The following is a 14,122-nucleotide window of genomic DNA, read 5'->3' as shown; positions in this document are numbered from 1 at the left end:
TTCAAATATTGTATTACAATTTTTGAATCATTCAAACTTGCATCTTGGAATTGACCACTGTGGTTATTTAGTAACCATTTCTAATTAAAGGTTTCTTTTTTATCTCATATTCTGGCTCTACTAATAAAGAATATAGGCAGTGGTGAAGTATTGAATTTGGAATTTTGTAGTTTGTCCTTCAAAATGTTGTGATAGTAGGGGATTTTAATTTTCTGCATATTGATTGGGACTCCCATACTGTTAAAGGTCTAGACGGGTTAGAGTTTGTAAAATGTGTTCAGGAAAGTTTTCTAAATCAATATATAGAGGTACCAATTAGAGAGGATGCAATATTACAAACCCCATTTCCAGAGAAGTTGGGATATTTTCCAAAATGCAATAAAAACAAAAATCTGTGATGTGTTAATTCACGTGAACCTTTATTTAACTGACAAAAGTACAAAGAAAAGATTTTCAATAGTTTTACTGACCAACTTAATTGTATTTTGTAAATATACACAAATTTAGAATTTGATGGCTGCAACACACTCAGCAAAAGTTGGGACAGAGTTAAAATAAGATTGAAAAGTGCACAGAATATTCAAGTAACACCGGTTTGGAAGACTCCACATTAAGCAGGCTAATTGGTAGCAGGTGAGGTATCATGACTGGGTATAAAATTAGCGTCCATCAAAGGCTCAGTCTTTGCAAGCAAGGATGGGTCGTGGCTCACCCCTTTGTGCCAAAGTTCATGAGAGGATTGTTAGTCAGTTCAAAAGGAACATTTCCCAGCGCAAGATTACAGAGAATTTAGGTCTTTCAATATCTACAGTACATAATATTGTGAAAAGATTCAGAGAAATCAGAGACATCTCAGTGCATAAAGGGCAAGGTCGGAAACCACTGTTGAATGCGCATGATCTTCAAGCCCTCAAGCCGCACTGGCTAAGAAACCCACATGCTACTGTGACAATTATAGCCACCTGGGCTCGGGAGTACTTCGGAAAACCATTGTCACTAACACAGTCCGTCGCTGCATCCAGAAATGCAACTTGAAACTGTATTACGCAAGGAGGAAGCCATACATCAACTCTATGCAGAAATGCCAGCGAGTTCTCTGGGCCCGAGCTCATCTCAGATGGACTGAAAGACTGTGGAACCATGTGCTGAGGTCAGATGAGTCCACATTTCAGCTAGTTTTCGGAAAAAACGGGCGTTGAGTTCTCCATGCCAAAGATGAAAACGACCATCCCGATTGTTATCAGCGAAAGGTGCAAAAGCCAGCATCTGTGATGGTATGGGGGTGCATCAGTGCCCACGGCATGGGTGAGTTGCATGTATGTGAAGGTACCATTGACTCTGAGGCATATATTAGGATTTTAGAGAGACATATGTTGCCATCAAGGCGACGTCTCTTTCAGGGATGTCCATGCTTATTTCAGCAGGACAATGCCAGACCACATTCTGCATGGGCTACAACAGCGTGGCTTTGTAGACACCGAGCGCGAGTGCTTGACTGGCCTGCTGCCAGTCCAGATCTATCTCTTATTGAAAATGTATGGTGCATCATGAAGAGGAGAATCAGGAAACTGTTAATAACATCACAAACTGTTGAGCAACTGAAGTCTTATATCAAGCAAGAATGGACAAAATTTCCAAGTGCAAATCTACTACAATTAGTATCCCCAGTTCCAAAACGATTAAAAAGTGTTATTAAAAGGAAAGGTGATGTAACACAATGGTAAACATGCCTCTGTCCCAACTTTTGTTGAGTGTGTTGCAGCCATCAAATTCTAAATTTGTGTATATTTACAAAATACAATTAAGTTGGTCAGTAAAACTATTGAAAATCTTTTCTTTGTACTTTTGTCAGTTAAATAAAGGTTCACGTGAATTAACATATCACAGATTTTTGTTTTTATTGCATTTTGGAAAATATCCCAACTTTTCTGGAAATAGGGTTTGTAGATCTCCTATTAGGAAACGAGTTAGGACAGGTGACGGAAGTGTGTGTAGGGGAGCACTTTGGTTCCAGTGATCATAACACCATTAGTTTCAGTTTGATCATGGATAAAGATAGATCTGGTCCTCTGGTTGAGGTTCTAAACTGCAAAAAGGCCAAATTTGAAGAAATGTGAAAGGATCTAAAAAGCGTGGATTGAGACAGGTTGTTCTCTGGCAAGGATGTTGTTGCTAAGTGGGAGGCCTTCAAAGGAGAAATTTTGAGAGTGTAGAGTTTGTATGTTCCTGTCAAGATTAAAGGCAAAGTGAATAAGAATAAGGAACTTTGATTCTCTAGGGATATTGGAACTCATAAAGAAGAAGAGAGAGATGTATGATATGTATAGGAAACAGGGAGCAAATAAGGAGTATAAAAAGTTCAAAAAAAGAACTTTTTAAGAAAGAAATCAGGAGGGCTAAAAGAAGACATGAGGTAGCTTTGGCAGTCAAGGTGAAGGGTAATCCATAGAGCTTCTACAGGTATATTAAGAGCAAAAGGATAGTAAGGGATAAAATTGGTCCTCTTGAAGATCAGAGTGGTCAGCTATGTATGGAACCAAAAGAAATGGGGCAGATCTTAAATGGTTTCTTGCATCTGTATTTACTAAGGAAACTGGCATGGAGTCAATGGAAATAAGGCAAACAAGTAATGAGGTCATGGAACCTATACGGATTGAAGAGGAGGAGATGCTTGCTATCTTGAAGCAAATCAGAGTAGATAAATCCCCAGGACCTGACAGGGTATTCCCTCGGACCTTGAAGGAGACTAGTGTTGAAATTGCAGGGGCCCTGGCAGATAAATTTAAAATGTCAGTATCTACGGGTGAGGTGCAGGAGGATTGGAGGATAGCTCATGTTGTTCTGTTGTTTAAAAAAGGCTCTAAAAGTAATCTGGAAAATTATAGGCTGGTAAATTTGATATCGGTAGTAGGTAAGTTATTGGAAGGAGTACCAAGAGATAGGATCTACAAGTATTTAGATAGACAGGGACTGATTAGGGAGAGCCAACACGGCTTTGTGCGTGGTAAGTCATGTTTAACAAATCAAGTAGAATTTTTCGAGGAGGTTACAAGGAAAGTGAATGAAGGGAAGGCAGTGGATGTTGTCTACATGGACTTCAGTAAGGCCTTTGACAAAGTCCCACATGGGATGTTAGTTAGGAAGATTCAGTCGCTAGGTATACATGGTGAGGTAGTAAATTGGATTAGATATTGGCTCAATGGGAGAAGTCAGAGAGTGGTGGTGGAGGATTGCTTCTCTGAGTGGAGGCCTGTGACTAGTGATGTGCCACAGATATTAGTGCTGGGTCCATTGTTATTTGTCATCTATATCAATGATCTGGGTGATAATGCGGTAAATTAGATCAGCAAATTTGCTGATGATACAAAGATTGGAGGTGTAGTGGACTGTGAGGAAGGTTTTCAAAGCTTGCAGAGGGATTTGGACCAGCTGAAAAAATGGGCTGACAAATGGCAGATGGAGTTTAATATAGACAAGTGTGAGGTATTCCACTTTGGAAAGAAAAACCAGGATAGAACATACAAGGTAAATGGTGGGCACTGAGGAGTACAGTAGAACAGAGGAATCTGGGAATACAGATACAAAATTCCCTAAAAGTGGCACAACAGGTAGATAGTGCAGTAAAGAGAGCTTTTGGTACATTGGCCTTTATAAATCAACGTATTGAGTATAAGAGTTGGAATGTTATGGTGAGGTTGTATAAGGCATTGGTGAGGCCGAATTTGGAGTATTGTGTGCAGTTTTGCTCTCCAAATTACAGAAAGGATATTAATAAGGTTGAAAGGGTGCCGGGAAGGTTTACAAGGATGTTGCCGGGACTTGAGAAACTGAGTTACAGAGAAAGGTTGAATAGGTTAGGACTTTATTCCCTGGAGCGTAGAAGAATGAGGGGAGATTTGATAGAGGTATATAAAATTATGATGGGTATAGATAGAGTGAATGCAAGCAGGCTTTTTCCACTGAGGTTAGGGGAGAAAAAAACCAGAGGACATGGGTTAAGGGTGAAGGGGGAAAAGTTTAAAGGGTATATTAAGGGGAGCTTCTTCACATAGAGAATGGTGGGAGTGTGGAATGAGCTGCCAGATGAAGTGGTAAATGCGAGCTCACTTTTAACATTTTAAGAAAAACTTGGACAGGTACATGAATGAAAGGTGTATGGAGGGATATGGTCCAGGTTCAGGTCAGTGGGACTAGGCAGAAAAATGGTTCGGCATAGCCAAGAAGGGCCAAAAGGCCTGTTTCTGTGCTGTAACGTTCTATGTGAACAATAATTTACTTTTGATTGAACTGCAGTGAATACACATTTCAGTTTCTGTTTTAATTTTAATTTCAGAACGAATTGATTTTGAGATTTTCCCCTCTGGTGACTGCTTGAGTTTGGAGTATACCTTAACAAATAATATAGCAATTCACTGATAAGTAAAATATCCAGCTTGCAAGAAGTTTCTAATATATTTTGGAGTGGTTTTTTTATTTTACCAAATAAAAAGACATTGTTCAAACTGAAAGTAATGAAACTAGAGTTACTACCCAACTTTTATCAGAAGCAACACTCCATATTATGACTGATCAGGTTACAGAAAATCACCTGTGCGGAATTCACAAATAACTTCCATTAAATATGAAATATGGAATAAAATTTGCATGGAATTTATTTGGGGGAAGGAAGAAAAGTAAACAAAATTTACCTTTTATCAGCACATACTTTTTAACCGTGCACAGATGATGCAGCTTTGCATTGTGGAAAATTGAGAAGCAGTTTTTAAGAATGTAATCTTTGACTACTCTCCCCCCCCCCCCCAAATTCTCCATCCCCACAAGCACCACTACTGGAATGTGGGGGAGGTGGTCACCTGTATATTGCATCATTTATAATCATTTTCTTCTTGCCCAATGTATATAAATATACTGTTGTTGATACAAATTCTAATTGTTTTCCTGTCCAATTGGTCATTCAGTCCAAAATTGTTTTTTACTGATAAAATTTTCCAAACGTCATTTTATTGATGAAATAGATGTCGGTATTTGCACTGCAAAGCTTACTCTTAATTTCTTGATAATTCACAATAGATTTAGTTGCTGGAAATTTGGGGGCTGGCTTTATTAAAACATAGCTAATATAGACCCCGTTTATGTTTTCCAAGAAGTCTATCCTTTTTTTTTTAGGAAGTATAGACTTGGAATCCTTGTAGTTAGGTTAACTACTGAATAAAAAATGGAATAAGTTGAAAGTATAGATTTTCATTTGGAATTTTATCAGGTCTTAGAAAATTAAAAGAAAGAAGCACAATGGGGAAATTCTGCGATGTTATAAATTAAGGCTGATTTAAAAATGATTCTCATCACATTCCATCCAGTTGTATTAGAAATGCCCCACTGCCCTAGTTAATAGAATGCTTTGTTTTCATTTATTTACTTGGTAATGATCTGTGCTTCAAAATCCAGTCATCCTCTCCAACAGTTTGGATTCCCCACTAGAGAAATATTCCTTCACAACCTACTTTGTCACTGTCCTTCTGGCAACATATGTTTCAATGAGATCACCTCTCCTATTTCTACAACTTTTTGCCCAACCTGTTTGGTCTTCTCCAGTATCTCCAAAACAAGTTTTTCCTTAAATATGGACACCAAAATTGCACAGCATTCAGTTGAGGTTGACCAGCACCATTAAAGTTGCACCCAAATTTCTTTACTTTTATCTTTCATACATTGCAGGATAACTTTTCCATAGTTTTCATAATTACTTGCTTTAACTGCATGCTGCATGGATCAGTTTTCATACTTTTGGGAATCACATTTCAGTCAAGGCAAACGTTACTGACTAAAATCGAAACTGTATTCAGCCTCTGAGGAAATGTGTCATAAAATCAAGACTGGAAGCCCAGAACTAAGCCCTCGCTTCATATATGTGTTGGAGATCTGAGCTACCTAAGCAAGTACCTTGGAGCACGGGAGAGATGCAAAATCCTTTAAATTTGCTGGTAGGATATATGAATCAACATCAGTGACATATCCCTGACCAACATGCCCAGCAATAAGGCTCTAATTACAGTTGGAATTCTTGGCTGGTGATAGCTCAAAATGGAGAAAAGCATCTAGGATGACACTGAGTGCCTGATGTCTCTTTGGCAGCATGTGAAGGCCAAGGAAAAGAACTAAACCAGGTCAGTTACTTCTGCCATTCCTCTGGCAGAAAATGCAAGTTGGATCTCATCAACTGTGAGAGAATGGTTTTTAACAGGCTAATCAATATTGTAGAAACACTTACTCCAGATTATTTAGTGATTTCTTGAGTAGGATGATGTTTGGATTGTCCAATTATTGCAGTGACCTGCTTAATATAGGTTGAATTCAAAGAAAGGCCCAATTTAAATTTAAAATTTCTTTCATTTGGAAACATTTTACATGGTTTCAATTTCAGTAAATACTGAAGGAAAGAAACATTTGATATGACTGACAGTGGCGACCACAATTACTGCATGTATGCACTGATGTTGAGGTGTGCATGCTAAAACTATTTTTGTTAAACAGTGTATTTAACAAAAAAGGTAAAATATTTGTTGGAAAGTGATTTGAATATCTTCTATTTAGAACATTGTTCAATGATAACATTTTGGAAAGCTATAAATATGAAGACTTTGAATAGTTTGAGAATGCTTATAAGAAAGAAATTAGTTGGCTATGTGAGATAGTAGCTAGAGTAATGTTCTGATGAGACTAATAAATGGTGAATAATATTGTTTGGATGATGATCAGAGAAAGGTCAGCATTGCAATTTCATTGCTGAAGAGGAAGTTCAGTGTTGAATATAGAATTAATATGGGCAATTCTGTGCAAGCCTTCAGACAAGCTTTGGTGTAGGTTTTAGTGTTTTATGGGTCTACTCTATTATACTAAGTGTAGCCAGTCGTAACAACACATTTATTATTTATTGGATATTCTATTTACCCCGAGGATATTAAAAAAACATCCATGTAGTGTGGAACTAGAGTCACCTATTGGCAAGATTGGGTAAGAGCATTTAATTTCTTCCCATAATATGTTTTATTAGTCCATGGCCTTGTGTTGCTGCTAAATCAGAACTAGCCAGATACTTTAAAGTTCTATTTCTTGTTTTCTTGTTTGTACTCAAAGTGTATTGTCATAACTGAGGAGTAAAGCCTTTATATCTGTCAACTACAATAAATAGCATAGTGAAAGCTTGTGACTGATATGTCATTTGACAGGTGCCAGATAATCGAATATGCTGATCAATCAAGAGGTAATTTAATCCCTCCCTCAGCTCATCAATGTGTGATAAAGGCTCAATTGCTCTCACTCCATTACCACATTCTGACTTGCTGGGCAAATCGTGCTATTATGCATAAACGAGAAAATCCGAGCAACACACAAAATGCTGGAGGAACTTGGCAGGCTAGGCAACATTAATTCCAGGGGCGAATGGACCATCAACATTGCCCTCAACTGCATCTCTTCCATTTCATGCATGACTGCTCTTACCCATTGTTCCACCACCCTACCAGCTATAGGGTTCCTCTTGTCCTCACCTACCGCCTGACCAGCCTCCGCGTCCAGCACATAATTCTCCGAATCTTTTGCCACCTCCAACTGGATCCCACCACCAAACGCAGCTTTCCCTCCTCCTCCACTTCCTGCTTTCTGCAGGGATCCATCCCTACATGACTCCCTTGTCCATTCGTCCTTCCCCAGGACACGTGTCTTTGCAATCAGAGCCAGTGATACACCTGCCCCTACACCTCCATCCTTACTACTATTCAGTGCCTCAAAAAGTCCTTCCACATTGTGAGGCGACACTTCACCTGTTAGTCTTTTGGGATCATATGCTGTGTTCAGTGCTCCCGGTGTGGCCCCCTGTATATCGGTATGAACCCAACATAAGAGACTGCTTCTCCAAGCATCTACATTCCGTATGCCAGAACAAGTGCAATCTCCCAGTGGCCACCCATTTTAATTCCACTTCCCATTCCCATTCCGCTGTGTCTATCATGGCCTCCTCAACTGCCAGGATGAGGTCACACAGGTTGGAGGAACACCACCTTGTATTCCGTTAGGGTAGCCTCCAACCTGATGGCATGAACATTTATTTCACAAACTTCCAGTAATGCCTCCACCCCCCCACTCCCTGCTTCACCATTTCCCATCCCCTTGTCCCTGTCTCATGTTATCTCCTTGCCCGCACACCGCCTCCTTCTGGTGCTCCTTCATTCCACCTCTCTTCTTTCTTCCATGGCATTCTGTCTCTTTCACTAATCAACTTCCTATAGCTCTTTGCTTCATCCCTCCCCCTCCAAGTTTTGCCTATCGCCTGGCATTTCTCTGTCCCCTCCCCCCACCTTTCAAATCTACTCCTCAGCTTTTTTTCTCCAGTCCTGCCAAAGGCTTTCGGCCCAAAACGTTGACTGTGCTTTTTTCCACAGATGTTGCCTGGCCTGCTGAGTTCCTCCAGCATTTAGTGTGCGATGCTTACTACCATGCATTTCACTACTTTTTATTGTTACTTTGTATTCTCACTCTTTTGATGGGTGATTGTCCATGACATATCCTCATGGTGATCATAGCCCCATCTTCTCTGAAACTTAAAAGTACATAGTTTTATCCCTTTCCATATGTGCTACTTGATCCGCTGAGTGTTGAGAGCTTTCTTGATTTTTATTTTGGATTGAAACCATACATTTTGTGCTCATTTTAGATCTTCTCAGTCATGGTAGTTGTGAGGGACATATTTGCCAAAGGGTTTCCATTTGAATTGAACTATTTGCATGTTGTGCTTTTATTGTATTCTACATAAACTACTTGCTTCGGTTTCCTGTGAAGGTTCAAATGTTGAATTTAGTGTGGTCCAGTTTTTTTTAAACAATTGAGCTAACTAGCCTGGTATTGAGCATAGTTCTACTTTTAATGTCGGGAAGGCCCATAGATCTGTTGAGGTTGTGGTTCAGGGAAGGAAGGAAATGTTAGTTGGCAAAAGTGAAGAAGAAAGAGTCAGCAATGAATAGAAATGAAAGTATGTAAAAGGAAAAGACAACTGTAAATTGAAATGATGTAGCTGTAAGGAATTGGAACTACACCATTGCCTGATGGCCAGTGCATAAATCTGCACTGGTGAATATAAACCGTATGGTCTGGATATTGCTAATTTTTAATGAGTTTTACAAACCTTAGCGCATGCGCTATAAAATACAGAAGACCAAAACTTGCTGATAGAGTCATTGCAAATCTATCAGTTTAAACAGTTACTGAAGTCCAGTAGAGTTCTATTATGCTGATATTCTCCGTTATTTTAGTCAGGTTGGAGCTGATATAGAAGTGTACCCTCCAATGTGAGTTCACTGTGGTCAGGGCTGTGGTTACATGGGGAGGTTAGTTAGTTATGTTGCTTTAGTTCTTTCACCAGCAAATATATTTTCAAGCCTTTCACTTTATTCATCCTTTGGAGCTCCTCCTCGTAACCCTTCCCCAGATGTGCTGCCAAGAAATATCAGTGGAGTTGTTTAATGGAATCTTGACCTTAAAAGAAATTCTATAGCCTCTCTTCTAATAGAGACTGCTTTAAATCTCACTTCTGGTCTTTGTTTTCAATAGCAATTTGGAACTGACAATGAAATACTGCTGTTTATGATTATTTCTGTGGTGGTTGAAGCACTTGGACATTCAGTTCACTCATTTCAACCAGACTTGTTTTTATAATTTTAAGTGTTCTTCTGCAGTGTATGTAAGTGATTAAATTGTTATTTGGATCATATTTGTTTCGCATATGCCACTCTGCATAATTCCCACTGTTTTATTAAACTTTTCTGGCTCTTTGGAACAAATTGAGCTCCAGATTTGCTGTCACAGCTGTCCTACAATGTCCTAATAGCAGCACTTTTGCTCTGAGTAGATAAACCAGATAAGTACTCCATACTACAAATACATTGAGGTGTCTTTGATAATAGTAATTTAAAACGATTGGAGTATATTTACAAATTAAATGTATAATTAAAATATATTTAAGATCTGCTTAAATGCTGAGGGTTGTAAAGTAAACTTGGTGGGGCTGTTAGGAGAGAGGAGGTAGTACTGAGATTTCCAGAGGTATAACCAAGCTATATGAGTGGGCAAATCATGGTAGATGAAATATTATTTTGTTTTAAATGTGCATTGTCTGTTTTGAAATACAAAAAGAAAAGTAAGTTATTCTTAAATTATGATAAGTTGTTGTTCAATGGACTCTAGGGGTGCTTGGATACTCGAGTTGCTGAAAACTAATATCCAAATGCAGTAGAAGAGCAAACAATTAAATAGTATGGATTTAATAATATAATAGGCTGGATAGGAGATGCCAGAGAGCTGTGGTGGATAACAGTTTGTCAGGTTGGAGGCCGGTGACTAGTGGTGTGCCTCAAGGATCTATACTGGGTCTAATGTTGTTTGTCATATACATTAATGATCTGGATGATGGGGTGGTAAATTGGATTAGTAAATATGCAGGTGATACTAAGATAGGTGGCGTTGGGGATAATGAAGTAGGTTTTCAAAGCTTGCAGAGAGATTTAGGCCAGTTAGAAGAGTGGGCTGAAAGATGGCAGATGGAGTTTAATGCTGATAAGTGTGAGGTGCTACATTTTGGTAGGAGTAATCAAAATAGGACATACATGGTAAATGGTAGGGCATTGAGGAATGCAGAAGAACAGAGTGATCTAGGAATAATGGTGCATAGTTCCCTGAAGGTGGAATCTCATGTGGATAGGATGGTGAAGGAAGCTTTTGGTATGCTGTCCTTTATAAATCAGAGCATTGAGTATAGGAATTGGGATGTAATGTTAAAATTGTGCAAGGCATTGGTGAGGCCAAATTTGGAGTATTGTGTACAGTTCTGGTCACCAAATTATAGGAAAGATGTCAACAAAATAGAGTACAGAGGAGATTTACTAGAATGTTACCTGGGTTTCAGCACCTAAGTTACAGAGAAAGGTTGAACAAGTTAGGTCTTTATTCTTTGGAGCATAGAAGGTTGAGGGGGGACTTGATAGAGGTATTTGAAATTATGAGAGGGATAGATAGAGTTGACGTGGATAGGCTTTTTCCATTGAGAGTAGGGGAGATTCAAACAAGAGGACATGAGTTGAGAGTTAGGGGGCAAAAGTTTAAGGGTAACACAAGGGGGAACTTCTTTACTCAGAGAGTGGTAGCTGTGTGGAACGAGCTTCCAGTAGAAGTGGTAGAGGCAGGTTTGATTTTGTCATTTTAAAAAAAATTGGATAGGTATATGGACAGGAAAGGAATGGAGGGTTATGGGCTGAGTGCGGGTCAGTGGGACTAGGTGAGAGTCAGCGTTCGGCACGGACTAGAAGGTCCGAGATGGCCTGTTTCCGTGCTGAAATTGTTATATGGTTATATGGAATACAGAAGATAGGAACAAGTTGAGTTTTGGTCTCTTAACCTGAGAAATGATGTATTTGCTTTAGTGAAAGTGCACTGAGGATTTACTAGAACAATTCCAGAGATAGTGCGTTTGCAGTATGAGGAATAATGTTTAGACAGGGCCTGTACTCTCCAAAGTCTAAGATAATAAGAGGAGATTATATTAAAATATATAGCATTTTTGAATGGTTTAAAAATAAAGGGAAGGTTATTTCCTGCCAAGATGAGAAGTAATTACCTCTTAGAGGATAGTGAATCTTTGGAATTCACTACCGCAGAAGGCTACGAATTCCTGGCCATTGAATTCACTCAAAGCGGACATTGATAGATTTCTGAAGATTAAGGGATTAAAAAAGATATGGGCAGGGTGCTGGAAAATGCAGTGGGTTAGAACATTAGCCAAGGTCTTGATGAATAGTTGGCAGGTTCTGTTCCTAGATGCTTTTTTAACTCAATTTCTATAACCTCCTCTAAGTTGCCAGCACCTATTTGCTTTTACCCATACAAAAATGGAATTGAAGTTAACCATCATAACAGAATTAAATGTGAGCCATTTTACCATTTTGAATTAATTCACAAAATCTGCTTGCATTTTACAGCACAAACCAGAGGCAAATTGGAGCCAATGGACACCATCTTTGTTAAACAGGTTAAGGAAGGTGGACCAGCACATGGAGCTGGGTTATGTACAGGTACCAATTTGGTTATTTGACTTGTATTGTTATTTAGACTTCACTGTTATGTATTTTGCTTTGACTTTTTTTATATACATTATTTCAAGTGAGTATTGAAGTCATGTTTACATTTACAGTATAGTGGTGCTAGTACATTTGCGAAACCTGTAGAATTCTCTCCATTTCTGCACTATTTCATAATTTCTGCTAGCAAGTCCTAAAACTAAATTTTAAAAACTCAATTAAATTAATAATACCAAAAAATTATACTTGTTCATTTATTTATTGAGAAAATGATGCAGTATTACATGCATTGTCGGAGAAAGTATGTGAACGATTGCTTTCAGTTACAGGTGTGACCCCTTGTACAGCAATAACTTCAACAAAATGTTTCCAGTAACCTTTGATCAGTCCTGCACATTGGCTTGGAGGAATTTTAGACTATTCCTCCTCACAAAACTGCTTCAACTCTGGGATGTTGGTGGGCTTCCTTGCATGAACTGCTTGCTTCAGGTTCTTCAACAACATTTCTATAGGAGTAAGGTCAGGACTTTGACTTGATCATTCCAAAACACAAAGTTTCTTCTTCTTAAATCATTCTATTGCCGATTTACTCTTTTGGATCATTGTCTTGTTGCATTAGGCTTCAGGTGATGGACTGCTATCCTGACATTCTTCTTTTAAAATGTCTTGATACAATTTTGAATTCAGTGTTCCTTTTTGTGGGGGATGGCCTCCTGGGACAATGCCGTGGCAACAGGGTTGCAGGCACTGAGCATGGGTGCATGGTGTAGAATAAAAAAACGAGAAGAAGGGAGTGGTAGTGATAGGGAATTCGATAGTGAGGGGTGATTCTGTAGACCTGAACAGGACACCCAGATGATATGTTGCCTCCCAAGTGTCAGGGTCAGGGATGTCTCAGATTGCATCCACAACATTTTGGAGAGGGAGGGGGAGCAGCCAGATGTGTCTTAGTACATATTGGTACCAATGTACCAAGGAAGGAAGGAAAAGCAATGAAGTCCTGAAAAGAGAATTTAGAGACCTAGATAGAAAGCTGAGAAGCAGAGTAGTAATTTCTGGATTGCTACTTGTGCTATGTGCCAATGAGGGTAGAAACAGGATGATTTGGCAGATAAATGCGTGGCTAAGAAGCTGGTGCAGAGGGCAGGGCTTCAGATTCTTACATCATTGGAGGAAGTATGACCTGTTCAAAAGTGATGGGTTGCACCTGAACCTGAGGGGGACCAATATTCTCGTAGGCAGATTTTTTAGAGCTTTTAGGGAAGGTTTAAACTAACTTGACAAGGGTTGGGAACTGGAGTGAAGGGACTCAGGAAAGGACGGATTGTCCACAGTCAAATTGTGAGGAAGGGCAGGCAGGTGATAGTTGCAGCCAACGGGCTGAGTATCAAATCATTAGGGATGCAGAGTCAGAAAGGATAGCAAATATGGTACTCAAGGTGTTGTATCTAAATGCATGTAGTATAAGGAATAAAGTGGATGATCCTGTTGCAATATTACAGATTGCCAGGTATGTTGTGGCTATCACTGATTTGTGGCTGAAGGATGGTTGTAATTGGGTGCTGACTGTCCAAGGTTACATGTTGCATTGGAGGGAAAGGAAGGTAGACAGAGGGGTTGGTGTGGCTCTACTGGTAAAGAATGGCATCAAATCAGTAGAAAGATGTGACATAAGATCGGAAGAAGTCGAATCCTTGTGGGTTGAGTTAAGAAACTGCAAGGATAAAAGGACCCTGATGCCAGTTATATACAGGCCCCCCCCAACAGTGGCTGGGAGGTGGACCACAGGTTACAACAGGAAATAGAAATGGCAAGTCAAAATGGTAATGTTATGGTAGTCATGGGAGATTTTATCCTACAGGCTGATTGGGAAAATCAACTTGGTAATGGATCTCAGGAGACTGAGTTTGTTGAATGCCTAAAAGAGTTTTTTAGAGCAGTTTGTTGCTGAGCCTACTGGGGATCAGCTATACGAGATTGGGTGTTATGTAATGAACCAG

General features: G+C 39.3%; 1 protein-coding gene across 1 annotated transcript in view; it reads left to right on the top strand.

Annotated features, from left to right (window-relative positions):
- LOC140732273 (rho GTPase-activating protein 21-like) overlaps positions 1-14,122 on the top strand; it is a 188,908-nt gene that overhangs the window by 93,407 nt on the left and 81,379 nt on the right. Inside the window, 1 exon segment of the mRNA XM_073054679.1 lies at positions 12,024-12,116. Within this exon segment, the coding sequence (XP_072910780.1) occupies positions 12,024-12,116 (93 nt within the window).

The sequence above is a fragment of the Hemitrygon akajei genome, chromosome 8 (assembly GCF_048418815.1).
Source record: "Hemitrygon akajei chromosome 8, sHemAka1.3, whole genome shotgun sequence".
Taxonomy (NCBI): Eukaryota; Metazoa; Chordata; class Chondrichthyes; order Myliobatiformes; family Dasyatidae; genus Hemitrygon; species Hemitrygon akajei.
The sequence above is the reverse complement of the archived record's forward strand: the minus strand, read 5'-3'. Positions and strand labels throughout refer to the sequence as shown.